This window comes from Naumovozyma castellii, chromosome 3, assembly GCF_000237345.1.
Source record: "Naumovozyma castellii chromosome 3, complete genome".
Taxonomy (NCBI): Eukaryota; Fungi; Ascomycota; class Saccharomycetes; order Saccharomycetales; family Saccharomycetaceae; genus Naumovozyma; species Naumovozyma castellii.
This window is the reverse complement of record NC_016493.1, coordinates 1,056,195-1,081,984: the sequence shown is the minus strand read 5'-3', so window position 1 is coordinate 1,081,984 and position 25,790 is coordinate 1,056,195. Positions and strand designations below refer to the sequence as shown.

At 37.5% G+C, this 25,790-nt stretch overlaps 14 protein-coding genes across 14 annotated transcripts; 8 read left to right on the top strand and 6 right to left on the bottom strand.

Annotated features, from left to right (window-relative positions):
• Nucleotides 1-116: 116 nt before the first annotated feature.
• On the bottom strand, nt 117-1,256 carry MSW1 (tryptophan--tRNA ligase MSW1; the record flags this gene model as incomplete). Its single annotated transcript, XM_003675838.1, has 1 exon — nt 117-1,256. The coding sequence occupies one exon, from the start codon at nt 1,254-1,256 to the stop codon at nt 117-119; it is 1,140 nt and encodes a 379-aa protein (XP_003675886.1).
• Nucleotides 1,257-1,434: 178 nt separating this feature from the next.
• Nucleotides 1,435-2,484, top strand: CIA1 (iron-sulfur cluster assembly protein CIA1; the record flags this gene model as incomplete). The annotated part of the gene is made up of 1 exon (XM_003675837.1): nt 1,435-2,484. The coding sequence occupies one exon, from the start codon at nt 1,435-1,437 to the stop codon at nt 2,482-2,484; it is 1,050 nt and encodes a 349-aa protein (XP_003675885.1).
• A 219-nt stretch (nt 2,485-2,703) lies between these two features.
• HEL2 (E3 ubiquitin-protein ligase HEL2) lies at nt 2,704-4,728 on the top strand (the record flags this gene model as incomplete). Its single annotated transcript, XM_003675836.1, has 1 exon — nt 2,704-4,728. One exon carries the CDS (start codon nt 2,704-2,706, stop codon nt 4,726-4,728), a length of 2,025 nt encoding a protein of 674 aa, XP_003675884.1.
• Nucleotides 4,729-4,827: 99 nt separating this feature from the next.
• On the bottom strand, nt 4,828-5,820 carry PEX10 (ubiquitin-protein ligase peroxin 10; the record flags this gene model as incomplete). The annotated part of the gene is made up of 1 exon (XM_003675835.1): nt 4,828-5,820. One exon carries the CDS (start codon nt 5,818-5,820, stop codon nt 4,828-4,830), a length of 993 nt encoding a protein of 330 aa, XP_003675883.1.
• A 181-nt stretch (nt 5,821-6,001) lies between these two features.
• On the top strand, nt 6,002-8,275 carry AKR1 (palmitoyltransferase AKR1; the record flags this gene model as incomplete). Its single annotated transcript, XM_003675834.1, has 1 exon — nt 6,002-8,275. The coding sequence occupies one exon, from the start codon at nt 6,002-6,004 to the stop codon at nt 8,273-8,275; it is 2,274 nt and encodes a 757-aa protein (XP_003675882.1).
• A 174-nt stretch (nt 8,276-8,449) lies between these two features.
• On the bottom strand, nt 8,450-9,493 carry NCAS0C05270 (SDR family oxidoreductase; the record flags this gene model as incomplete). The annotated part of the gene is made up of 1 exon (XM_003675833.1): nt 8,450-9,493. One exon carries the CDS (start codon nt 9,491-9,493, stop codon nt 8,450-8,452), a length of 1,044 nt encoding a protein of 347 aa, XP_003675881.1.
• Nucleotides 9,494-10,427: 934 nt separating this feature from the next.
• On the top strand, nt 10,428-11,666 carry DIN7 (exodeoxyribonuclease DIN7; the record flags this gene model as incomplete). The annotated part of the gene is made up of 1 exon (XM_003675832.1): nt 10,428-11,666. The coding sequence occupies one exon, from the start codon at nt 10,428-10,430 to the stop codon at nt 11,664-11,666; it is 1,239 nt and encodes a 412-aa protein (XP_003675880.1).
• Nucleotides 11,667-12,385: 719 nt separating this feature from the next.
• Nucleotides 12,386-13,186, bottom strand: NCAS0C05250 (uncharacterized protein; the record flags this gene model as incomplete). Its single annotated transcript, XM_003675831.1, has 1 exon — nt 12,386-13,186. The coding sequence occupies one exon, from the start codon at nt 13,184-13,186 to the stop codon at nt 12,386-12,388; it is 801 nt and encodes a 266-aa protein (XP_003675879.1).
• A 1,024-nt stretch (nt 13,187-14,210) lies between these two features.
• On the bottom strand, nt 14,211-15,806 carry NCAS0C05240 (uncharacterized protein; the record flags this gene model as incomplete). Its single annotated transcript, XM_003675830.1, has 1 exon — nt 14,211-15,806. One exon carries the CDS (start codon nt 15,804-15,806, stop codon nt 14,211-14,213), a length of 1,596 nt encoding a protein of 531 aa, XP_003675878.1.
• Nucleotides 15,807-17,050: 1,244 nt separating this feature from the next.
• On the top strand, nt 17,051-17,806 carry RIM9 (Rim9p; the record flags this gene model as incomplete). Its single annotated transcript, XM_003675829.1, has 1 exon — nt 17,051-17,806. One exon carries the CDS (start codon nt 17,051-17,053, stop codon nt 17,804-17,806), a length of 756 nt encoding a protein of 251 aa, XP_003675877.1.
• A 143-nt stretch (nt 17,807-17,949) lies between these two features.
• Nucleotides 17,950-19,416, top strand: AEP1 (Aep1p; the record flags this gene model as incomplete). The annotated part of the gene is made up of 1 exon (XM_003675828.1): nt 17,950-19,416. The coding sequence occupies one exon, from the start codon at nt 17,950-17,952 to the stop codon at nt 19,414-19,416; it is 1,467 nt and encodes a 488-aa protein (XP_003675876.1).
• A 211-nt stretch (nt 19,417-19,627) lies between these two features.
• On the top strand, nt 19,628-21,193 carry KAR5 (Kar5p; the record flags this gene model as incomplete). The annotated part of the gene is made up of 1 exon (XM_003675827.1): nt 19,628-21,193. One exon carries the CDS (start codon nt 19,628-19,630, stop codon nt 21,191-21,193), a length of 1,566 nt encoding a protein of 521 aa, XP_003675875.1.
• Nucleotides 21,194-21,198: 5 nt separating this feature from the next.
• NCAS0C05200 (uncharacterized protein) lies at nt 21,199-22,917 on the bottom strand (the record flags this gene model as incomplete). Its single annotated transcript, XM_003675826.1, has 1 exon — nt 21,199-22,917. One exon carries the CDS (start codon nt 22,915-22,917, stop codon nt 21,199-21,201), a length of 1,719 nt encoding a protein of 572 aa, XP_003675874.1.
• An 865-nt stretch (nt 22,918-23,782) lies between these two features.
• On the top strand, nt 23,783-25,117 carry RRP14 (ribosome biosynthesis protein RRP14; the record flags this gene model as incomplete). The annotated part of the gene is made up of 1 exon (XM_003675825.1): nt 23,783-25,117. One exon carries the CDS (start codon nt 23,783-23,785, stop codon nt 25,115-25,117), a length of 1,335 nt encoding a protein of 444 aa, XP_003675873.1.
• Nucleotides 25,118-25,790: the final 673 nt, after the last annotated feature.

Below are 25,790 nucleotides of genomic sequence, written 5' to 3'. Positions count from 1 at the left end.
ATCTTGATATTTACAGGAAACTACTTACATAACTGAAAGATTGCACCCCTAATGGCTCATCGCGTTTTCTTCGCGTCTTTTCGTTGCACCTGGATTTCATGAACAACAAGAAGCCATCAGAAACCCATCATCCGATACACTTGCCTCATGTTCACCTCTGCAATGGCCCTGGCACGCTCAGCACCCTGATCGCCCACTTGCTTCAAGTACTCCGGTTCGTTCATCAGCTGCTCGTATCGTTCACGCGGCCCTCTCAGCTCCTCCACGACGATCTCTGCCACGTAGTTCTTGAACTCACCCAAGTGACTCAAGTGGCTCACCTCTTGTTCCACAGCACTCATCTCCCTCTGCGTGATCCCACTCACCATGTTCAACAGGTTGGAGACACCAGGTCTATTCACCGGATCGAACGTGATGGGGCCCGTCACAGAATCCGTCACCGCCTTCCTGATCTTCTTGACAATGACATCCGCCGCATCGTTCACGTAGATATTCGAATCCTTATTCGGGTCACTCTTAGACATCTTCTTCAATGGGTCCCCCAACGACAGGATCTTCTTCGTTGGTGCCAGGATCGTCCGCGGGATGGGGAAGAAGTTCTCGTCACCATAGAACTGGTTGAACTGTTGTGCAATGCTTCGACACAGTTCCAATGGTTGGCATTGGTCGTCCCCAACGGGCACATGTGTCGCCTTGTACAGTAGGATATCTGCCGCTTGCAACACAGGGTAGGAGAACAACCCCAATTTCACACTCATGTGATTAGATTTGGCCTTCGCCTTCCATTGTGTCATTCGGTTAAGCACACCCATGGACGTGAACGTAGAGAGCACCCAATGCAATTGCGTGTGTTGCGGCACCTCGGATTGGTACATCATGATGGCGTTCTGAGGATCGATCCCCAATGATAGAATGCTAGCGAGTGCTTCACGTCGGCATTGGAGGAACTCCATGGGGTCCGGTTTGGGGACTGTGATGGCGTGCAAATCAGCTACACCAAAGATGGCAGTCTGTGTGGGTTGCTTACTTTGAGAAATCTGCTTCCATATTCGCGTGGCACCAAGGTAATTGCCCAAATGGAACTTCCCCGTAGGTTGGATCAAACTGAATATGGTGGCATCGGAGGGGAGAGTCTGGGAGATGTCCTGTAGGGCGTAGTCCGTGTTTTGCACAGTGCCCTTGCTGTTCATGGAGGCCAGCCCTCGGGAGAGTCGTGTCGCACTAGTGGATCTTGGAATGCAACGACGGGCAAGCATTGTTATTTGTTCTTAGTTCATTTGTAGTTTACGTATAATATTTCTCGAGGGTTCTGAAGTTTTCAGTTTACTTGGCGGAATAAATTGAAAAAAAAAAGTCATCTTGTTAAAGAAATAAAGAGTCTTAGTAATCATCCATCCATCGACATCATAGCACACCAGAAAGTATACTAAGAGAATGGGCATCAAGCTAGCCAAATCTTTGAAATTGCAGAATGATAAACTGTGGTCCCTGGATTACTCCCATGGGCTGCTCGCCACGGGATCCACTGATCGTAAGATTAAGATCATTAACGTCACTAATGCTCCCAGGGGACAAGTATCTTTGATGGATGTGTTGGATGACACGGTTCATAAGAAGGCTATCCGTTGTGTCGCATGGAGGCCTCATTCTAATCTATTGGCTGCTGGTTCTTTCGATTCTACAGTGTCCATTTGGACTAGAGAGGACGATTTGGAGGAAGAAGAAGATGATGATGAAGGAGAGGGTACGACAAACTCACTGGAGATGGACTTGTTGGCTATCATTGAAGGTCATGAAAATGAAGTGAAGGGGATTGCCTGGTCGCATGATGGAGCCCTCTTATCCTCTTGTTCGAGAGATAAATCCGTCTGGATTTGGGAAACTGATCAGGATGGTGAAGAGTATGAATGTATTAGTGTTCTGCAAGAACATTCACAAGACGTCAAGCATGTCGTTTGGCATCCAGAGCTGCCATTACTAGCGTCAAGTTCATACGATGATACCATAAGACTTTGGAAGGATTATGATGATGATTGGGAATGTGCCGCAGTTCTAAACGGTCATGAAGGTACCGTCTGGTGTTCTGATTTCGAGAAGGGCAAAAATGGTGAATCCATAAGATTATGTAGTGGGAGTGATGATTCTACTGTGCGTGTTTGGAGATATATTGACGATGATGAAGATGGGCAACAAGAATGGATCTGCGAGGCCATCCTACCAAAGGTACATGATAGACAGATTTATAGCGTCTCATGGTCCACTAATGGTCTCATCGCAAGCACAGGGTCCGATGGGACCTTGGCTGTCTACAAGGAGGTTTCCAATGGCGATGATGAACATGATTGGGAAGTGATTGCCAAGCAAGAATTGTGTCATGGAGTCTACGAAGCTAATATTGTCAAATGGATCGATATCAATGGCAATATGATGCTAGCGACAGGTGGTGACGATGGTTGTGTGAACCTATGGAACTGGACTGACTAAGAGCCGCATTTAGGAAGTACATAGAATTAATGCCATATCATATAGTAACTTTTTCAATAATAATAATAATAATACAGTAAGTTGTCTGAGGCATATTTTTCCGCCGGAACAAAATCTGGAAACTTATTCTTAATTTGAAATAAATGAGTGTTAACAGGGATCTATCAGGCTCAATTAGACCCCACAAAGGAACCAAAGCAGGTGTTCCTAACTCACACTATGACTGACCAACAGCCAACTCCTTCCAAAGCTTTGAAAACAGCAGACAAAACACAGAAAAAATCAACTTCAAAGGCCAACACGAAAGCCAAAAATGATACAGCCAAGGCAAACAAGAAGGGCAAATCAAGAATATCTAAGCCCATTGAAGAGATAGCTCGTACCACAAGGAATCTAGATATTAACAGTGGGGATGATGATGATGACGATTTGTGTCTTATTTGTGCGAGTAAGCTGGTGTACGCATCTTTATCACCATGTAACCATACCACGTGCCATAAATGTTCCTTTAAACAACGTTCTCTCTACAACAAAAAGGCATGTCTGATTTGTAGAACAGAAAACGACAAACTGATCTTTACGGAAAACATCAACGCCAATTATACTGATAGCAACCTTGGACATTATCAATTTAATGAGAAGTATGGTATCGTATTCACTTCCGAAGAGGTGGCCACTGCTACTTTAAACCTATTGAAATATACATGCTCAGTATGTCCTGCTAACAAAGATGGAATCGAAAGGGAGGATTTTGGCTCTTATAAGAAATATAATGAACATCTACGATCCAAGCACAATAAATGCCTATGTACTATTTGCGCCCAAAATAATCATATCTTCCCCTCTGAACTACCAGTATATACTCAAAATCAATTACGGAATCACCAGTCTAAAGGTAATTCTGAAGGCTTCAAAGGCCATCCATTATGTGCCTTTTGCTCAGGGCAAAGATTTTATGGTGATGATGAGTTATATGTTCACATGAGGAATAAACATGAAAAATGTCATATTTGCGATAAAATTGATCATAATTCTCCTCAATATTTTAAAGATTATGACCAATTATTTGATCATTTCAAAAATTTCCACTATATATGTACTGTTCAAACCTGTCTTGATAACAAATTTATTGTCTTCAAAGATGAATTGGAATTACAAGCACATATCTTAAAGGAACATGGTGATTTAATAAGAGGTAAACCAAAGTTATTCCAATCAGAATTGTCAACCTTCATGTCAGGCCCATCTAGGGTAGTTAGAGATAGAGATGCTATGAATTATGATATGGATTCACGTCCAAGTTTATTTTCATCATCACCATCATCATCTGCCACCCCATTGGGTACCGACGGTAATGATGATAATAGCGATAACGATATCCCAGAATTACGACAATTGAGATTGGAAGAAAGAGCTAAATATTACTTAGAAAATTCTCAAGAATTATATGATAAATTTATTAAATGTAATGATGAATATGACAAAGGATATTTAACCGGTTTAGGACTGCTAGACTCCTACAAAGAAATATTTACCACTCCTCAATCAAATGTATATCTATTGATCAACAATGTGGCCAAGTTATACCCTAAAAATTCTCCAAAGTTTAAAGAATTAAATGCCATCTATGAAGCACAGGAGCAAAAACTATATTTACAAAATGGATTACCGTCTTTATCAGGATCATCCGCATCAATTAGCTCAGCTACCAGGTCTTGGAATAATTCAGGTAGTGTGGCAATGAATAGAAATATAAGAGATTTACCAACTTTAGAAGCGAAATCAAAATCATTTGATCCTTTTGCCACTACTGTCAAGAAAACTCCAGCACTGAGAACAATGAAGAAGACGGTGGTAAAAAAAGTGTCGCCTTCCCCAATTGCATACACACCGCTAGGCGGCTCTTCTCTCTCTTCTTTGTCAACTGTGCCCAGATTACCAACCACAAATGTGAGCAACACTGTTAGAATGGGTTCATCAACCAATGGGAAAAACAAAAAATTGGCAGACTTAAACTTGCCTCAGTTACCAACACCTAAACCTAAAGTTTATATCCCTCCACTTAGGAAAACAACAATTCCCGATCCCAAACAATGGGGTGGAGGGGGACAAAATGTGCCTTCCACAGATAATCTCCCATCACTCCCCATCCACCATAGTAACGGCTCTTCTCAATCCAACCAACAAAAGGGCAAAAGAGGAAAACAGAAGCAAAAACAACTACTCTTCCATATCGGTATTTAGCGTATCGATTTTGCATTATTCATTTATTAACTATAAAATCGAAATATGTAACTTTAATATTTTTATAAATCTAATTTAATAGACATAATGATTTTTCTTTTATCTTAAAGGTAATATTTGCTGTATTTGGCATTCTTGCCGACATAGCGGGCATTCAGGCCTCTCTTTACACCAATCCAATATACATTCCCAGCAAAATATGTGTCCACACGGTGAGCAACTAGGATCTGTCATGTATGCTAGGCAAAGAATACATTTTCTTGCATCCTCTGGAATAAATGGAAATATCTCCTTATCGGACAAATTGAGATGATTAACTTCAGACTCATTAGGTATCCTTGTAAGAATTCCAGCTTGTATGTCTCCTTGACTTTGCTTTTCGTTCGTCAGAGTCCCCTTTTCATCTTTCGAATAATATGATTTGAACCACCCTTTACATATTGGAAGTACTTCCGCAGTTTGTTGTAACAGCATTATATTGCCCAGCAATTTATAGGTGTTCGTACTCTGCTCTCTAGTTTGGGCCTCATTGGCAGATGGCTCATGACCAATGGAATATCTTAGTCCAAACAATCTTTTAGATATTTCGTAATAAGCACCTTTGAAATAAAATAGAACCAAATGCGTTTCTACAATTGCAGATAATACCTGTTTAAGCGATATTTTCTTTCTGTTTTCATCTTCCTCATTAGCATATATCTTAGCACATAGCTTATTGTATACTTTAGTTATTAAATAAGGTCCCAAGGTGTATGACAAAATGAACAATAGTTTCCTATACCTCTTCACCAAACCAGTACCTTTCCTGTCTACGTATATGAGGTCCACGTACTCTTCCCCCAATGTTCTCCTGCCCCTAAATGTTGTCAAAGTTAAATACAAGAGCTTGACTGCTATAGATATCTCCTTTGGATATGTATTTGTAAACAATTGACCCTTTAAAGATGTCAGAAGAGTTGTCAATTTCTCCGTCAAAATAGATTCAATTTGTAAATCCTTTTGATGTGCCTGAACAATGGTGGGAGCATCAGCAAACGGTAATGCTAATGACGATGAACCAGCATCCTTACCCTCATCGTTGTTATCAGTCATCTCACTATTCCACCGATATTCAATAAAGGTGTAAACAGACACTTTTGTTTTAAGTTACATTTTTCAGTTTTTCAACTCCATCGACAAAGCCCCAATCTCGAAATTTCATATAAAAGGAAGAAAGGCAAAATAAGGCTAATAATCCACAGATGAAGAGTACGCTGAAGTAGAGATTCACGCAATGTCAGATATAAATACCGAATCAGGAGAGTCAACGTCTCTCCCCAACTCTACCGACCCTCCACTTAGCGACGTCAATATCGATGTCGAGGATGACGATACTGCTGAGTCCATATCATCGCTTCAACCCATTGTGTCTAATACCACAAATCCTCCTGAAGAACCAATAAACCCAGTGTTAGGTCAATATCATCAGGCATGTCAAAAGGGGGACCTTGCTACTGTAAAGCAACTTCTAGATAGTGGTGTCCTTGACCTTAACACCGATTTAACGGGCGACATCACTGGCTTGCATTGGGCTAGTATTAATAATAGATTATCCGTTGTCAAGTATTTGATATCTCAAGGTATCGATGTGAATGCAAAGGCGGGTGATTTGGAGGCTACTCCATTGCATTGGGCTGCAAGGTACGGATATGTTCATATTGTCGATTGTCTGTTGAATAAGGGTGCTGATCCAACGATGTGCGATATGCAAGGGTTCAATTTACTGCATTTAGCTGTGAATAGTTCAAATGTTATGTTGGTTGCCTATGTGTTATTTTTCGTAGTGGCTAAGGGGATCATCGATATTGATTGCCAAGACCCAAAGGGAAGAACACCCCTTCTCTGGGCTGCCTATCAAGGTGATTCACTTTCTGTGATGCTACTATTGAAGTTCGGTGCAAGCACTAAGATTGTCGATGAAGGAGGATTTACGCCATTGCATTGGGCTACCGTCAAGGGACAACCATATGTTTTAACCCATTTAATACGCGATGGTGCTGATTTCTTCCTCAAGACCAACGACGGAAAGGATTGTTTCACAATTGCACAGGAAATGAACACTTCTCATTCTTTTAAAGATGCACTATCAATCTGTGGCTTCAATCAAGATGGATACCCCAAAAGGAAGTTATTTAAGAAAAGTGACCACGCGAAAGTAATTACTTTCTTTGTTCCCTTGGTAGCACTTTCAATTATCTTTATTTTATTTACACATCTTCATCCATTGTTTGCTCTTTTAATTTCATTGATATTTGGTTTAGCTGTTAATAAAGCATTAAAGGAACTAATTCTACCGTCATATTCTAATTACGGGCTCCATTCAACAAGCTTATTGAAGTCACCTTTCCTCTCAGGAACCTTTTTTGGTAGTCTGTTATTATTGACAATTGTCTGGATATTTAAAATTGCGCCATTCACCATATTCAAATCCAGATTACTAACTAATTTTTTCATGTTTCTGATTTTGATGCAAATATATTATTTATTCATTAAGTTAATATTTTCTGACCCAGGCTGTGTTCCAATTGAAACTGATCACGAAAACGTTAGAGGTACTATAAAGGAGTTACTAGACACTGGTAAATTTGATATCAAGAACTTTTGTCTTGAAACATGGATAAGAAAACCTTTAAGAAGTCATTTCTCCACTCTAAATACTCATAATGTAGCAAGATTTGATCATTTTTGTCCCTGGATTTACAATGATATTGGATTAAAGAATCACAAAAATTTCATGTGGTTTATTCTATTGACAGAAGTAGGCATATGGTTCTTTATTTCTTTAACCATGAAATATTTTGATATATTGGAAGATACCAATGAAGATGTAGCATGTTTCCTATTAGGAGATGATGAATTATGTGCGGGCTTTGTGTATGATCGTTTCACATTTTTAATTGCTCTCTGGGCTTTGATACAATCAGTGTGGGTTGGTTTCCTCATTGTGGTTCAAGTTTTCCAAACTTTTACGGGAGTAACAAATAAAGAATTTAATAAATATGTCAAAGAAAAAAAGAATCAACATGCGTTTGATCCGATCTTCTTTAATGACACATTCAATACAACGCCAGAAGAATTAAGGAATGATGATGACGATACAGCCGCTTCACGAACTGGAAATAACCCCAACCATTCTAATGGAACGACGATACCGTCAGAGGGAAGCAGAATAAATACGAGAAAACCAAGAACCTGCTTCAATTTATGTTTTGCTATAACAGGTTTAGATCAGGTTAGAACCATCGTTAGAGAGACATTGGGCATTGGTGGAGCCAATGAAATGAGCCGTATGCAATTATTATCCTCAATCCCAACAAATTATGGATGGAAAAGGAACTTAGCTGATTTTTGGCTTACAAGTGATGTTATGGCACCAATCTGGAGAAGACTTTTTTACTCACCTGTTGAATCAAGAGCCTTACTAAATGGTGTCGAAGTTGACTATTTCAAATTATATGACTTCCCAGAGAAAACCTATCCTGAGCCAACCGGCCCTGAAAGTGTGTAGTTTTAATATTCCTAAACTAGCTACATATATAAAAATTAAGATGAATTGGGCGACCATATAATCAGCACTATCCCAGACTTGCCCTGGTTACTCATTTTACGAGGAATCTACAGTTTTATTATTAATATCTTCATAATAGCTTGATTTCATGTCATTATATTGAGAATATACATACTATTCAGTCATATCTTCCATTTTCAAGATTTGGCTGACACTATCATCAACACATTCTCTCAAGCCAATGAATGGGAAACCTAATAGCTTCTTCGTCTTGTCGTTATTGATTTGATATCCCTTGCTTGTAATAAGTTTGCCTGTTCCAGGTTTTCCCACGGGTATTTTCCCTCTCAACTGTGAGAAATCTTCATTAATGATATCCAAAAAATCCTGGGTAGCAAACATCCCACCATGCAAAGATAATCTTTGAGAGGCACATTCATCTTTTTGGAATGCCAATAAATGGGCCTTAGCTACATCACGCACATCGATGAACCCGCCATTTAATTGCATCAGCTCAGTATCCTTATCAGCATGAACTATTTGATTAATAATTTCGGAAGAAGTATTCAATTCTTTTTTGGAAGGTTCAGGGAATAACTGTGGACCAAAAACATAAACGGGTAAAACAGTAGAAAGCTTAAATATTACCTGATCCTTGTTCTCTCTAATAAAATCCCATGCTGCTCTTTCTGCAAAGGTCTTAGAAGCACAATAGACTGCCATTGGATCAGTTTGACAATTTTCCCAAGTGGCGTCATTCCAACTTTCTTCAGTAAGAACAAGATCATCGCGGTTAGCACCTTTGATGTTTATCTGTGCGGCAACTGAGGAAGTGACCACAACTCTTTCCACAGACTGGGCGCCGTATTTCTTAATTGCATTCAAAACAGATTTGGTACCATTGACAGCAGGAATCAATAGGTCTTTCCCATAGTCATTGACATCAAAACGGAAGGGCGAAGCTGTGTGAAGAACAATTTTTATTTCATGGCCATGCTTTTTAAATACATCATCAAATGCAGCCAAATTGGAGATATCCGGAACAATTTCCGTGGATATTGATGGATTGTAGTTAAATTTTTGTAACAATTCATCACATTTCTCTTGAGAACGGGCTGATCCAATTACTTTATAGCCTTCTCTTAGCAGTTTGTCAACCACATGAAGGGCAATGAAACCTGTTGCACCAGAGACGAAGACAGTAGTTTGTGTAGACATTATTTCAAGTTCTTTACCGCAAATAAGGTACCTGATCTGCAGGGAAAATCATGATTGCTATAGTTGCGCCATGACTTTCTTATATACCTGGACCCTTAAATTTTTCAGTTAAGTGGCAAGCAATTAAATTTGTATTATTCAAAAAAATGGTAAGGCTTCAAATAATTGATAGGACTGCCGGCACAAAAGTTGCGGGTATAAATAGGCCGGGATTAGTAATTTTGATCCCTTACAGTTTTCCTTCTATTAAATTCCATGACACATACAATATCCCTGGCAATTACATTTTAATAACAACAGAACCAATGTAATTTGTTGCAGTGTCGACAGTGATGGTGAGAAACAACGTTATCCATATCTTAAGTGTTAAATTAGTAATCTTAGGACCAGATGTACAGCGGATCCATCATGTTCCACCCTTTTGGTACCGCTATAGTTATACGACTTGGAAAGCATTCTCAATTCCAAAAACATCAAACTCATGGGTGTTTCTAACCTATCTATTAGTAAGAGTGAAATTCATTGTCGAGCGTCCAAGCCAGTCTTTCGTATTCCTCGAGTAAAGTGTTCTCCAAATGAAATCAAAAGGGTTGCCTTGTAGACTTCAAAGTTAATAATTGTGCTAATCAATAGTCACAGAGAGAAGAAGAAGCATTTTCAAGGCAAAAGTATAAACAAACGCGAAAATGGAAGCTGAAAGCTTATTTTTGTTGACATTTTCGTCTTATAAAAAAATAAAAAGTTTCGCGTCTGGTGATTCGTATCCCCTGGTAACGGTCAATCATTTTTGGGTGTCTATTCAAACTTATGCAAACTCCCTATTTTGATCCATAAGTAAACATAAATAGGGCTTGCGTTATGTACCACTGTCAGGAAGATCTCTCTGCATGTTGTAAAATTTATAAAGGTCAGCGAAGACTACACTGAGCAGATAATGGGAGTTGCTGGATTACTACCGCACTTAAAGACAATACAAAAACATGTCACTTTAAAGAAATATGCAGGGATGACCTTAGGAATAGATGCATATTCATGGTTACACAAGGCTGCCTGTTCTTGTGCATATGAGCTAGCCATGGATAAACCAACTGAAAAATATCTACAATATTTTATTCGAAAATTTAATTTAATGAAGAAATTGAATATCAAACCGTATTTGATTTTCGATGGCGATGCAATATTGGTGAAGGGTGAAGTGGAATCTAGCCGATTGAATAAAAGAAAGACTAATAAGTTAATGGGTGAGAAACTTTGGCGAATAGGTGAACGCAAGGCTGCAACAGAGTTTTTTCAAAAAAGTGTGAATATTACAACGCAAATGGCAAAACATATAATCAACTATTGTCGAGAAAATTCAATCCAATATGTGGTGGCACCTTTTGAAGCAGATTCACAAATGGTATATCTCGAAAAGACAGTACAAGTTCAAGGCATTATATCGGAGGATTCTGATCTTATAGTGTTCGGTAGTAAACGACTGATTACGAAATTAAATGAGTTTGGCGAATGTATTGAAATTGCATCCTGTGATTTTGGTGACTTAACAGGGAAATTTCCCTTTGGTGAGTTGAGTATGGATCAGATAAGAATGTTAGTGTGCCTGTCTGGTTGTGACTACACGGTTGGGATTTGGAAAATCGGTTTGGTCACAGCTATAAAGCTAGTTCGGCAGTTCGACAATATGGATGATATCGTCAACCATATCAAGGAGTCGGGAAAGTATAGTTTGAACTGCAACTTTTTACAGGAATACAAGTACGCCAACTATTCCTTTCAATACCAAAGGGTCTTCGATCCTAAAGAGAATCGAATCGTTACTTTGAATAGAATACCAACTGAACTAAAAAATGACAGAAAGGAATTGGGGATTGTCGGACAATGTATCGGGAATGTGATTTCAAAAAAAAGTGGAATAAAATCCATTGTAGTGAATGATGACGATATTGACCATAATATCCACACAATGATTGCAAACGGTGATCTAGATCCTCACAACTGGAAAGAAACGTTAATAAGTAGAGAAGAATACTTGCATTCGGAAAGGTCCATTACTCTTAATAACCTCACCAACCCCTTATCACCTATATCCAATTTTCTCCCTACGAACCCGATACTTCATCCAGGTTTGGCATATCTCGACAGTTCTATACACCATACGGAATGTGTCGCATAGTTTTACATCCCGATAGAGTCTATAACTTTCAAATGTTTTATTTATATTTGTTTTGAAAAAACCAACTAATGTAACATACACATTACCTAAATAAAATGTGAGCCTTTACTATATATCTCAGCAACCGAGAAAGAACCATGTGACATCCAAAATAATAACTTGAAGCTCGCAAGGTATTTGGTGCAAAGCAAAAAAGCTTCAGAGAAGTTTTAAGTTGCCTTTGGATACATGTGCCGTGCTCCTAAACGAATCAAACCAAGTGGATTGTTCGCTGTGATTGATGAATTTGTGATAAACTGAATTTTTTATGATTCGTTATTTTCCGATAGAATGTAGAAGAGGTAATATTTGTTCAAAAAATGAAACAGATAGAGTAGACAGTCTTTATATGGAAAGGCAGAAAGATCAGCCAACCGGAGCAGATGACACATTTCGTGCGCGAAGCAAGAACTCGTTGGAAAAGCAGATCTAACTCTATACTTACTGGGAGTACCATCTATCAACATCATAAATTCATCCTTTCAAATTTCTGAAATTGTGACAAAAAACGCACGGCAGAATCCCGTCATCTCGGTATTTCAGACAAAACTGGCCCATCTTGAAAAGCTATATGTGCCAAAACTCCATATTCTAACAAATGTCATAATGTTCATACGAATATATATATCTTTAAATAAAGTTAAGCAAAGGTGAAACAAAAAATGTCAACCAATCTCATCTTAACGTTCTTCTGGCCATTCTAAGCAAGAATCAATAATTAACACGACACCATTCTCGCCATTAATGATTCTATTCACTCTGTGATATACTTCATCCTTCACAGATGCTACATAATATGAGTCCGCGTTTCTCTTCAACAATACATCTTTAATGCCACTGGGAGCAGCCAAACTTCTTAATAGAACAATAGACCCACTCCCCGTAATATCATCCTTGTTATCGTCATAAGATACAATATGAGACCTTACAAACTTGTTAATGTTGGCATCGATAGCATTATCTAATTCCATTTCAGATGCACCTTTTGATTCCAATGCATCGATGTCGTTTGGAAATTCCCAGGGTTTCAAAGATAACTCAATAATGGCACTGTTGGTGGGGGCCAATATTATCAAATTCTCGTTGGGGTCCCTTAATTTGTCATAAGTATCAACATCATTCCTTAAATAACTGGAAAATATTTCTATTTCCTTTAATAGAGGTAGTTGGGAATCCAGGGAAACTGGGTTCATCATAAAAGCACGCTTCTCCTTCTTACTTGTTTTCCCACCATGGTTGGAGAAAAAATCAAGGAGATCAAGTGGGAGTTTCTTTGCATCTCGTTTCCCCATTGGAGAACGCATATCAGTTTTGGCTAACGTTTGGTACTGAACATCGGGAAGTAATCTCTTGTGTAACTTACCATTACTATCTCTAAAGGCGGTTAAGTTTATTACGTTTTTAGCTGCTATAGGTGAGGTCCAAAGAAAGAGGGTATACAACAACGAGTAAACTAGTAATATATTTGATTTAACAGTCATGATGTGCACCGATTTAGTGTTGTATTTATTCTTAGTACTAATTGTTCAGCAGATCGATTGCTATCTTTAACGGGGGTTTATTACTGGGGTCGGAAATATATTAATCGTTGCTTACCTAATCACAAAAAAATGTCAGCCGATGCCAATAGCAGACAATTAAGTTTATAGAAAAAAGATTTATTTCTAAAGTTAACATTTTGATGCAGATGGTAATATAAATATATAATGGATGATCAAATCGAACGACAGGGCTCTTGAATTTATTTTTATATTCTACAGGAACTGTTGCACCCCGAATTATACATGCGGAGGAGCTACTAGACCAAAACAGTAAGATAAGATAAGGTTTCCAGACCTAGGGAAAGTTTGTACTGTCTAAGAGAAAAAGGCGGCTACATGGTACATTGAATGCAATGGCCATACTCCTTCAATTTTTCCTTAATCAGGTTTTGTTCGGACATCTCTGTTTGCTGATAACGTTAATGAATCTTTAATTGTAGCGAAAGTTAAAGTTTGTCTCCCTTACTTGACTACAAGACGTGTAACAAACCCAACTACGGACAGATTTATATCGCAAATTGTTTCTGTTAATACTATGACACCTGATGCCACACAAAATACTGGGCAACCTCTTGCTATAGTTCTTCAGGCAACCGGATAATTTACTTTTGACAGCTTTTCTTAGCAAAGAAAATTTCTTTAAATTTTCCAACCTTTTAGCATCTAGGACATTATTCGAAAACAACCTCTGTATCTCACACATCAAAAATATTCATTGCTCGCAAAATAACTTTGAAAACCAATAATCTTGCACAGTACAAAAGCCAAATGTTTACGGAGTCTCCCAATTTTGGTAAAAAATTATTGAAAGTAAATTATTTGTTCCCCTTCCCTCACATTTAAGCCATATACTACCCTATAATTGAAAATATTACATTCTCGATACAAGAAACCACAAAACTGACTACGTACCAAGCTTTAACTTTGATGACGTTTATTTATAAATCACATATATATTTTTTAATTAGCTAATTGTAGACAAAGTTTCAATTCCTGTTCCAGTAGGAGCAGTCCTAATAATATACGTCTCAATTTCCGTGGAATAGGTCGTTGAGCTGACCCAGGTCCCCTGTGAAGTATGATCCCTCGTGATATGAGTGGTACCCATCAGATAGTCAGTCACCGTGGTTGTAATGTAGCTCGTTGCAGTAAGGGTACTAGTTGTGGTCCCCGTGGCAGGTTTACCGTCACTACCTGTTGTGGAATAATACGAAACAATCTCCGATACGGTCATATCATCCTCTGTCAATGTGCTAGTGTATGGTGGTGGAATTGAAAATGAAAAAGTTGACGTAGTGATTCCCACGTATGGAAGAGTCGTCAGTTCAGTTAAGATTGGAAGATATCCTGTGGTAGTAAAATAACTCACTACTTCAGTGATAGTCTTGCCACCATCAACTGAAGTTGTAGTGTATGGGGAGGGCAAAGTGAATGATGGAATAAAATATTCAGTGGTATTTATAGTGGTTGGCAATCCATCGGAGGCCAATGTTGTTTCATAGGAAACTATTTTGGTTATAGTATTTCCGTCATACGATGCCTTCGTTGCTAAAGGTTCTGGGAGAGTTAGCTGGCGAGGACAGAGGCTATCTGATGATTGATTTATGTCAATATTTGTTTTACAATTAGAAGGTTCTTCAGTTTCAGTATCTGCCTTTATACCAAGGCATGGGTAGGTAATGGTAGGATTGGGGTAGCATTCTGCTGGCCTGAAAAGCGTCGAATTCATGTTCGGACCTATGTCGACAAGGTAGGACCCACTAGAAACTGTCATATTGACTATACCAGTGATATTGTTATAATCAAAAGCAGGTGCTTCGCCAGTATCGGGTGGACCAATAAGTATTGAAATACCTCCACTTTGCCAGCTAGCTGCTCTCAGGACTGGAATAGAATCTGGCAACTGTTTACCGATAAGATAAAACCATGGCGAACCATTCTCGACATATATTGTTTGATTAAAAGGTTTGGAAACATCAAATTTCAGATCACTGTCTTCATTTAGAACTATACAACCTGTTCCCACAATACTTGAAATAGAAATAGTATCTAATCCGGTAAAGTAAATATCTATTACACCGTCGTTAACAATTCCACTGGCGGGCCCCTCAATGGTGATTGGATTATTGGGATAATTGAAGTAAATAAGACCTTTATTAACAAAACTATCAGTTATTGATAAATTAACGGCACGCATTCCAAAAAAAGTTAAGAAGTTATTATTAATCAAAGTTGTGGCTTGTAAGGCTTGCGTTGTTCCAACATTTTCCGCTTGAAGGAACATCTGGCCGTTGTTCGTAATAGTTCCTGATGAAATTGTCCCAAATTTAGATACCCCCAGACAAAATACACCATTGTTTGCTATGTCATTATTTTTCATTGAAATTGGTACACTTCCCTGACTCAAGAACGAAACGCCAAAACCGGCATCCACTGTCACATCCATATCAATTAGTGGATCATTAAACACCACGTCTCTTGTAATCTCCACACCTAGAACAGGGTGCAGTAAGGAGCACAGAAGCGTAGTCACATATATGCTTGTTTTATAAAACAGCATTATTCAAAATATATCTATTTGATTTGAATGTTATTCTAGCAAAGGAGGTTCTGCGATAAGACTGTCACCCATGAAAATGGGTTTTCCTTTTATATTGCATAGGAACGAGTTCGAGTGGGCACAATGGACATTCTTTCCAAGGGAAGGGTTTCATTTTGTGAGGAAGGGGGTGAGAACATTGTACAGGAGGGACTGATATTGGGTTACATTCTGTTATGCAGTGGATATATGATTGATATCCGCTGCAAGCTTTTCTTAGAGAAACAGGAGCCTCTAAGAAAAAAACGGAGAGGAATGAATGCGAGTCAGGTAGTATTGTTCCCCCATAAAGTATCTGTATCTGCCCCAATATAATACGCAGTAATCCACTGCATGGTTTGTGGAAATAATAATTTATCTTCGATGGAAAGGTTCTGCCCCTTTGTTTTAATTTTCTCGTGAAGGTCAGCATCAGATTTTTATTCCAGGGAGTCGATTAACCGAACATCTTTCCTATAACGCCACAGCGCTTATTCAAGAGCCTAAAGAATCGTTAACTTGAACCTGAAGATTCCGGTCTTCCACGAAAGAATGGTTAAGATAGAAAACATTTCCCAGTTGGAATCCAAAGGATACTTAAAAGAGTATGATTTACTGTTCAATGACATGACCCATTAAACGTCTTATCTTTGATTAATGCCTTGTTTGGATTTTTACCAAATGTTCAGTTTGAAAAGACCCGGTTGTCTCAACAGTATATACCAAGTATTTTTTGTTGGGACTTGTAGTAGCTCTGCTATTCTAGAATCTAAATGGTGGTCTTGCAATAACCTCACAGACTCCTTTATAAGAAAGGCGTCAAACAGCTTTGAAAAATGGAAATAACTGTGACTAATTACAAGAGTAAGTTAAGATCCCAGACTTACTCTTCCCTATTCAATAATTTTCAACAAAATCTGAAATCAACTCTCTTCGAACAATAAGTCATTTAGTAGAATTAAAACTCTTTTTTCAAATTTTCTTTACAACATCGTATAGATACTTTTACTAATACACATTTTGATTTGCTAGACTGGAAAGAAATGCTTATTTTCTACAAAAGATGACTATTGTAAATTTAGAACAATGCCTGCTTATGTAACCTGAAAATAGTGGCGCGTATGTCAAGACATTAAAGATTTACTAATCTGTAGTGATTATAAGATATTCATCGCTTGTGTCCTCTCAAGAAACACTGCATCGAAGACCACCTTAGCACAAATGGGATGCGCTGGCTCAATATACGTTCTATAGTGGCCTTTCTGCTGACTGTTATTGTCGTTTTCCAAATATTTCCAGTCATTTCCATACCTATAACGAATAGTATAATTCTTTCGTCACATGAAGGTCTCAGTTATGGCGTCTTTGGATGGTGTGTAACAGAACCAGGTATGGAACCACAATGTACTCGAACCAAAATCGGATATGATTCTTCAGATCCCGCCATTTTGGGGCATAGCCTATTTCTACCGTCCTCTTCCAAATATTCTGTTACAAAACTACTGGTAGTTCACCCAATCGCATTAACCCTAACAGTAATTCTTTGGGCCATGTCATTAATAATCACGCTCTCTCGCATGGGAACCTCCCCATCATTCATACTACTCACGGCATGTGTGTCACTATTAGCATTTCTTTTCTCATTGTTTTGTTTCCTTGTGGACTTATTACTTTTCAAATTGGCTCTCCGTTGGCCAGGGTGGCTCATGTTTGCATCTACGGTCCTTATTGCTGTATGTTGCTCTCTATTATGGTCCCTGAGAAGGACAGTCTCGATTCAGAAATACGAATCATTAAGAATGGGCAGCGAGGAAGAAGGAAACCGATCAAATTCCATCATAACGAGAGTCTCTTCCAAGAAAGACAAGATTAACGTCGAAAGTTACGAAATGAGTAACATGGATAGATTATCATCCATGGCTGCTAGTGCAAACTTGAGCTATATCGAGCCTCAACTAGCTTATAAAGGAAGCATCGTGTAACTTCATCGTGTTGTACGACTGCAAACGAGATTTTCCGCTTTTCAGTCCGATGGGTGAGTCTCGAGGATCAATCAAATCAAAGTATGAATTTATTTCACTTGGTTAGATGATCAGTATGGTTATCAAAGAACCTGTAATGCGGAATGCAACATTTAAGATTGTATTCAACGGTAGAAACACTTTCCAAAGAACTGCCGAAATTATCCAAAAATAACAATACAATTCTACAGTATCGGGAACCAATTGCACCTTCTAATGTTCTACATCCATTCTATGAACCTTCCAAACTGGAAAAATTCACCTTGTGCTTTACAGAAAATAACCCAACTTTATGTAATGGGGAAGCTATAATACCAACTGTTACAAAACGGTCTAATTGGCCAAAACCCAAATTGGTTAACGGCAGTATTACGTTTAACACCTCGAGAGGAATAAATAAATGGCTTGAAGAATATAGAGCTTTGAAAGATTCGGGTCATAGAACGGTTCACTTTACTAGGATAAACAAAGAGGCTGACGTAAAGGACTTTCTAAAACCATGTTTCCTTAATGAACTTTCCCATCCTGAATTGAAGCAACTATTTACAACACTCAAAGAAGAAAGGGGGATTGAATATATATATGCAAGCATCAATAATATTGTTCTGGAGAACAAAGGTTTATTTCATGAAGATCTTTATCAGTTTCTACTGCAAGATAGTCGTATCAATAAGATAGAAAGTTTAACTTTGATAGTGAAATCCATTAACCATCATCTTCACTCTGTCATCGATCATTTAAATCTGATAGATCCGCTCCTCCTACGAATAATGATTGCAATTCAAGAAAGGAATTTCCCAATAACTGAAGAGATGACCAAATCCCTCATGAAACTTCTTGAATCCATCAATGAGAGGTTTAACATTAAGAATTGTCTCTATAGCTTCCATCCTATCACAAGGCAATATCTTTTAGATTTCTTCCTGCAGGCAGAAAAATTGACAGAGTCTAAAACTTTAATTTCTTCAATTGTTGCGGATAAGAGAATTCCAGAGGATCAATCAGTTCTTCAATATTTCCAGTTATTAGACAAATTTTTTAAAAACGATAAGTCTAACTCATTCTTTCTGAATAAATTATTATGCCTTTCAGATATTCTCCCCATTTTGCGATCCTCAAAGAATCCATTAATGTTCAAGTATATCATTCAAGTATGTCGAACTTTTAATGAAGTAGAAAGCTTGATACGCATCATGCGAGAATGCGAAGGAAATTGTAAAGAGCTTATATTATCTACCATGGATTCATTTATTGTTCAAACAAACAGCTTTTCCGTTGATGAAATGACCAATTCGGCCAATTTGTCCACTTTGTATGGTCTAACGAAAGAACTATGTAGAGATGAAGTTCCCAATGAATTAATAATAAAATTCTTACTCGCATTTGCATTAAACCAGAACTATTTCATGATGTCCTTATTAATAGCGAGGTCAAACCTAACACTCACATCGCAAGTTATTAATCAAATCCAAGAAAATATCGGAAAGAGACGTGTAATTCATGGAAATGTGGGATATGATGAACGATCGAAAGAAATATTCATGCAAAAGATATTATTAATAAATAAATGATGTAAACATACTTGTAAATATTTTATAATGAATGGACGAAATAATATCATTCTCAAATGTGAAATGTCACAATTTTTTTTCCATGTTTCAAGTCTGTAAAGCAATGCCCATCCTAAAAAGTGCGCAGCGATTATAAAAGTAACACTTGCAGGTAAGTTCAACTCAAACTCAATGAGAGAGTTCGTAAAAATGAGTAGGATATTTTTCTGGAATGATCGTTATTAGAGTGTTTCTTCTTGTAAGTTTTTTGGTTGAAACTTCACATTCAGCCGATCTTCTTCAACTTGGAGCGCAACTTGAGGAAAGGTTGCACCTTAACGAAAAGGAACCAGAAGACATATTAAACAATTACAATCTCCTTAAGGAATCTTTCCCATTTCTAGAGTCCAATTGCGTTAGGGAATCACTCCGAATATTTTTGCCATTATGCCTCACTAGTGGTACGGAATCCGTTGATGAGACACTGAGAATGGAAACAGCGGTGAAACTTTCTCTTTGTGAATTTAAGAATTCTAGGTTATCACATATACCTGAAGTGTGTATCAACTCTAATGGTGATGATGATGATGATGATGATGATATGATGTCTTTGATGGATTGCATGTTGGAAATGGAAACTTCGACACAATGGTGGACCACATACAGCGGGAATTATCAAAGACTACCTAGTATCTGTTTTGAGAATTCGTTACCATACGAGAAGGAGCAGATCTTACAAATGTTTCTTAACGTCACTGATCTGTTTGGTAATATGAATGGGTATTTATCGAAGCAGTTTGATGATATTATTAAGAAAAGTGAACATGCTACTGATGATCATCTGAAGGATATGGCTAGTATTTTCAAGGAATATTCGAATGATATTTTGGAGAATAATGAATTAAGTAAAGAAGAATTGAGAGGTAGTTTCCAAAAATTCAAGAGGGATGTACATTCCATGATGAGTGACAGTAAGATGGAATTGCAAAATGAGCTTGAAATTAAGGATCAAGAAATCTTGAATAAAGTGGTATCATTTAAGGACATTATAAATGACATTAGTTTGGAGCTCGATATGAATAATCTAGGTTTAATAATTGATAATTTTAAAAATGAACACCTGGCAACTTGGGACGAACTGAATCGTTATTCATCCCAAGCAATGATGGTGCACAAGGGAAATCAAGCTGAGTTGAATAACATGCTTGCTACAACACAAGAGAATTTGCAAGTTTTATCGCAAGATATAGTAGATTCCAAGATGGATACTTTAGAGATTGTGCGGGACATAAATGAAGTTATTAAAGATACTTTGATTCCAACCATAAAAGATGAATTAGCGCCAGAGCTCTATAATGTTAAAGAACAAATACTTTTCGATTGGACCATGTTAACGGAAACATTAAATGGTGATTTTGTCCTGTGGAATGAAAGAATTAATGATGATTTGGAAATTATCTCAAAACGAGTGAGTTCTACCATTGATAAACTTGATGAATTGGAGAGTAGCCTATCGCAGTTTAGTAGAACCTTTTCAAAATTGCTGAATACTTTAAATATCTTTATTGGTATGGTAAGATGGATTGCCAATGTAATATATTATTTGGTAACGAATAAATATGGTTGGGGCTGGTGTACAATTATGTGGATCTTATGGAATAACTCATTCAGGTGCTATTTGACTATATTATTTTCAAATGGGTTACGATATAGTGTCAAGTCGTTAAAATGGATGCTATTGATATTTGCAATATATATAGGTTCCAAATGTGGATCTTTCATTATATCAAATATATAATAATATTATATATCATTTCTCTTATTGGGTGTCTTAACCACGTTTAATTGGAAACCCTGAGTGGTGGTTGTGAACTTTTGAAATGAATCCTTGGAATTTATGCTTGTTTCTGATTGTTGTCCAGGTAAATTCTTTATCGAAGTTGGTGACGTTAATAACCAAGAATTTCGTGGTGTTTTAAACTGCAACAATTCCTCATTTGTCAATGAAGAAACACTACTACTTGATCTTCTTGCGATATACATTTTATCCACTGAAGTTTCTAAATCTTTAATCTTTTCCAATTGAGCATCCTCATTTGCTAATTCTATTTCCAATTGTTTCTTCAATTGAGTATTAGATTTTAATAATTGTTGTAATTCAATTTCTTGCGAATGAATATATTCTAACAATTTAACATTTAAATCCTCTAGTACTTGTTCATTCAACGATCTATTTTGCAATAATTCTTGCAATAATACATTTTCATTTTCTTGAATTTCCAAGATGGAATTTGCCTCCACGATAAGTTCGCATTTATCCAATAATGTTTGCACAATTTCTTCATATTGATCTTTATTGGAAGTGGAATTATTTAACAGTTGTCTTGTATTCTCCAATTGAGTTTGTAGAGTTTTATTTTGTTCCTTGACAGTCTCGATGGATTCATTATTATTGTCAAATGCTTTTGGTGTCGTGCTATTATCCCGTATTGCTCTTAATTTATTCAATTCATTTTCCAGTACATCAATTTGCAAAGAGTAAACTTCATCCTTCAAGGAATCATCATCCATTAACAATTGTAATTTATTATCGCAATTTAAAGGTTCATCTTTTCTTTGAATTATATTGACGACTTGGCTCACCTTTAGACCAAATTCCAATGTTTCCAAACTGATTTTCTCATTCTGTTCCAATGTGGAGCACGCTAATATGAACGTTGTCTTTCGATTGCCACCAATGGAATTTGAAAGCAATTTGCAAAATTGTGACTTCTCCTTACCGATCTTCTTATCATTGTCATTACTCAATACAGCAACCAGACTGCATACCAATTGAAGCACGTCCTCCTGGGCGCAAAGATCCACAAACTCGATACAACACTTCCTAAATGAATCCTCGTGACAATTGACCAATTGCAGACTAATCTTCACAAACGTATGAAACGTTGAATTTTGCAAATCGCATGCAGCATTCAAATAATCCTGCAATTCACAACGTGAACTCACAAATACTTCTTTCAATCCCTTCACCGCCCCAATAGTTGAGTCCCATTTCAATGATTTCTGTTGTTGTGGATCATTTAAGGGTACCAATAGATCTCGTATCTTCCCCTTGGAATCCGCTTCCCATACAGATAGTCCAATCTGATATTGTAGATCTGATTGGGCCTCCAGATATATGTATAGTTGCTCTATGAATAGAGGTATGATACCTCGTACCTGATCAAATAGGACGTGGGTCTTTCCGGTGGCACTCTGTCCGTACGTCACCATGGAACAGTCGACACCTCGCGTTAGTTCGTTGATGTTGTCGATGACGAGAGGTTCAGGATCCAATAATGCGAGAGGGAATTCCCTCTCACGCAGAGTTATATGTGAGTTCTTATCGTCGTGGGATACCGTCGTTATGGAAGGCGGTAGGGGCAATGAATCGTTTTTCAAATGAACGAGGGCCCTTATATGAGTCGGTATTCCTGATTGCAGTTCATCTTGTTGAGCAGCATGCTGAGAGGACCAATACATTGCTTGTTTTGTGATTGGTTGCAGTGGTTGTTGGTAGTGTAGATCAGTGCAGTTGAGGTTTATTTCGTATTGCTGTCTTTCTATTCTCGGCGGCTGCCTCGCTTACGTAAGAGGGTCAAGTAAATAAAAAAGATATTTATGTACTGTTTTTCTTTGCGTTTTCTTTTAATTAGTCTATAATTAAGCAAGAGGAAATTAATATCAGAATGAAACTTATCGACACGCGAGTGGTTACCTTTGGTACCCATTCAGACAGGGATAACTGTAAAATTTTGCAAATGTTTCTCATCATTATAATTAATTAATTGATTAATTTATTTGTGAACCTTGTTAGCTGCTTGGGTACGGATCTCCAAGTCTTTGCAGACCCGTCTCCAACAGTGTGCTACTTTCACTACAGTTCTTGTTCTTGTTGATACAAACCATCAAGAAAAGAGGAAAATAAAGCAGAAGAAGGAAAAGAAGAGAAATTTCTCGTTTTTATATACGCGCCTTCTCCGCTTACGTCAGCGGCGCGAGAAATTTTTGCTTGAATCTTCAATTTATTAGGGCTCATTCATCTCTTCCCCCAGATTAGAAGGTTCGTTAGTTCCATAAAGTCTTGTCTGGTGAGGTCCCATATGTGGTAAGAGTCACTCATGGGTTCTGTAAAATTTGGCCAATTTATTCTATTTTCCAATGGTATGAACGATGATATCAAAACTGTGTGTGTCTGTGTGTTCGCTTACGTAACGCAATCATTCCTCACGGCCGTATGAAAATTTTTGTACTAGGTTTATAGTAGTGCCCATATATGAAGCCATCTCATCTCAACTCATCTGCATTCTGTAGGACACCCAAGGTAAAGTAAATTAGTGGAAACAATATGAGTAGCGGTAGCGGTAATAACTCTCTGGAGGAGAGACTCCGAGCCAATTCTAGTGCATTTGATGGGTTGCTATCTTTGATTCCTGCCAAGTATTACTATGATGAAAAGACAAAAGATCAATGGAAGGCAAAGAAGAAATCTAAGGAACAAGTTAAATTGGATAAAGTCAAGAAATTGGATCCTGAAGTACAGGACCAAGAGCTGAATGGGAGTGCTTTGGATGTCATGAAGAAGAGGGAAGTCAACGCTGTCCCTGTCGTTTTACCTGGTGAAAAATTTAAGAAATTCCAACAGCAAAAGAAAAATGCTGCAGAAAAAGAGGAAGAACTTGAGGAGGAAGACGAAGAGGAGGAAAGTATTAAAGTTGTCTTTGATGATGAGGGGAATGAGATGCCAATAAGTGATGAAATTTCAAATGCAGAGGAAGAAGATGAAGAAGAATCAAGCGTGGATGAACCAAAATTGGAAACTAAAGAAAAGACCAACTTGGAAGATGAACAGGAAAAGATTGAAAAGCAAAAGAAACTAGATGCACTACGTGAAAAATTACAACAAAAAATCCAAACTCTAAAACAGAAGAGAAAGGCACCTGGTACTAATGTTAGCGGTGCTCCAAGTTCAAGAGAAGCTATCCTAGCACAGAGAAAACGTAAGGAGGACAATAAGAAAAAGAGAAAGTTGCAAGAGGAGGAAGAAGAAGAAATGGAAAGCGATTCAGATGATAGCGATGCTGATGAAGATAGTGATATCGAGGAAAATACAAATATGTCAAAGAAACGTAAGAAGAATTCTGATATTTCTACAAAAGATATAATGTTTCAAAACATTATTTTTGACGATGGTGATAGAGTCACTTCAGATTTACAACGTCTAAGGAAAAATGCTAATAATAATAATAAGAAAAAGGGACCTTCCAAAAATGACGTTAAATCACACCTTAAATTATTAGAAACTAAAAAGGCCAAAATTGAAAATAAAGATGAACTAGAACAGATCAAATTAAAGGAAAAGGAGAAATGGCAAAAGGCAATGTTACAAGCAGAAGGTATTAAACTGAAAGATAATGAAAAACTATTACGTAAAGCTTTGAAAAGGAAAGAAACTCAAAAGAGGAAGTCCGCTGTGGAATGGAAAGAACGTGAAAGAGTAGTCGCAGATACTAAGGTGGAAAGAGCAAAGAGAAGAGAAGAAAATTTACAAATTAGAAAGGATAACAAGGGTAAAAAGAGAAATAAACAACAAAAGATGAAGAGAAAATATACAGGAACAGTTGGACCAAAGAAGAAAAGAGCTGGCTTTGAAGGTCGCTTGAAGAGTGGCAAAAAGAGTTAAGATCATCATCACGTTTTAAAATGTACCATAGCATACCATAGTCATAATAACCTTTCATCATGTATTTAGAACTACATATCCTTGTATTATTAACATTATACGCGTCTCATTTGATATCCATTGTATTCGGGCAAGAAGAACTATTTTCCCATCTTCCCAATAGTTATCATGCTCAAACTGGTATATTGATACTGGTTTGATTACCTGCAGTACTCAACTCCATGCTTGAGTTCAAGGGAATATTTAATCCAGGAACCATCTCATCTGAACTTTGTTTTAGTCCCAGAATAACCCTTCTTAGGAATATTTCTATGTCTAAAAAAACAAGAACATTAAAAGTGGTGGGGTCAAGTGTAAACCTTCTTTGTGATCTTACAAGGAATTGGCGTCATTGTTTGTTGTCGGAGTTCTCCGTTTCAACGAATTAAATAGTAAATATTGAAATGTCACCATGATCTTTTTCAAATGTTCTTAATTTAACAAATAAATGGTTCACTAATTTCCTTTATTCTAAATTACAATTATCAGTTTTTAGAGAAAGCACAAAATTTTGAATACTGGCACTACAACCACGACCATCCTTACCTAAGGACTTCACCTAAAGAAGGTCTAGCCCTCCTACTCCTCCAGTGTTATTGAAAAACATATGGAAAATGATTTTTTTAACTTGCCA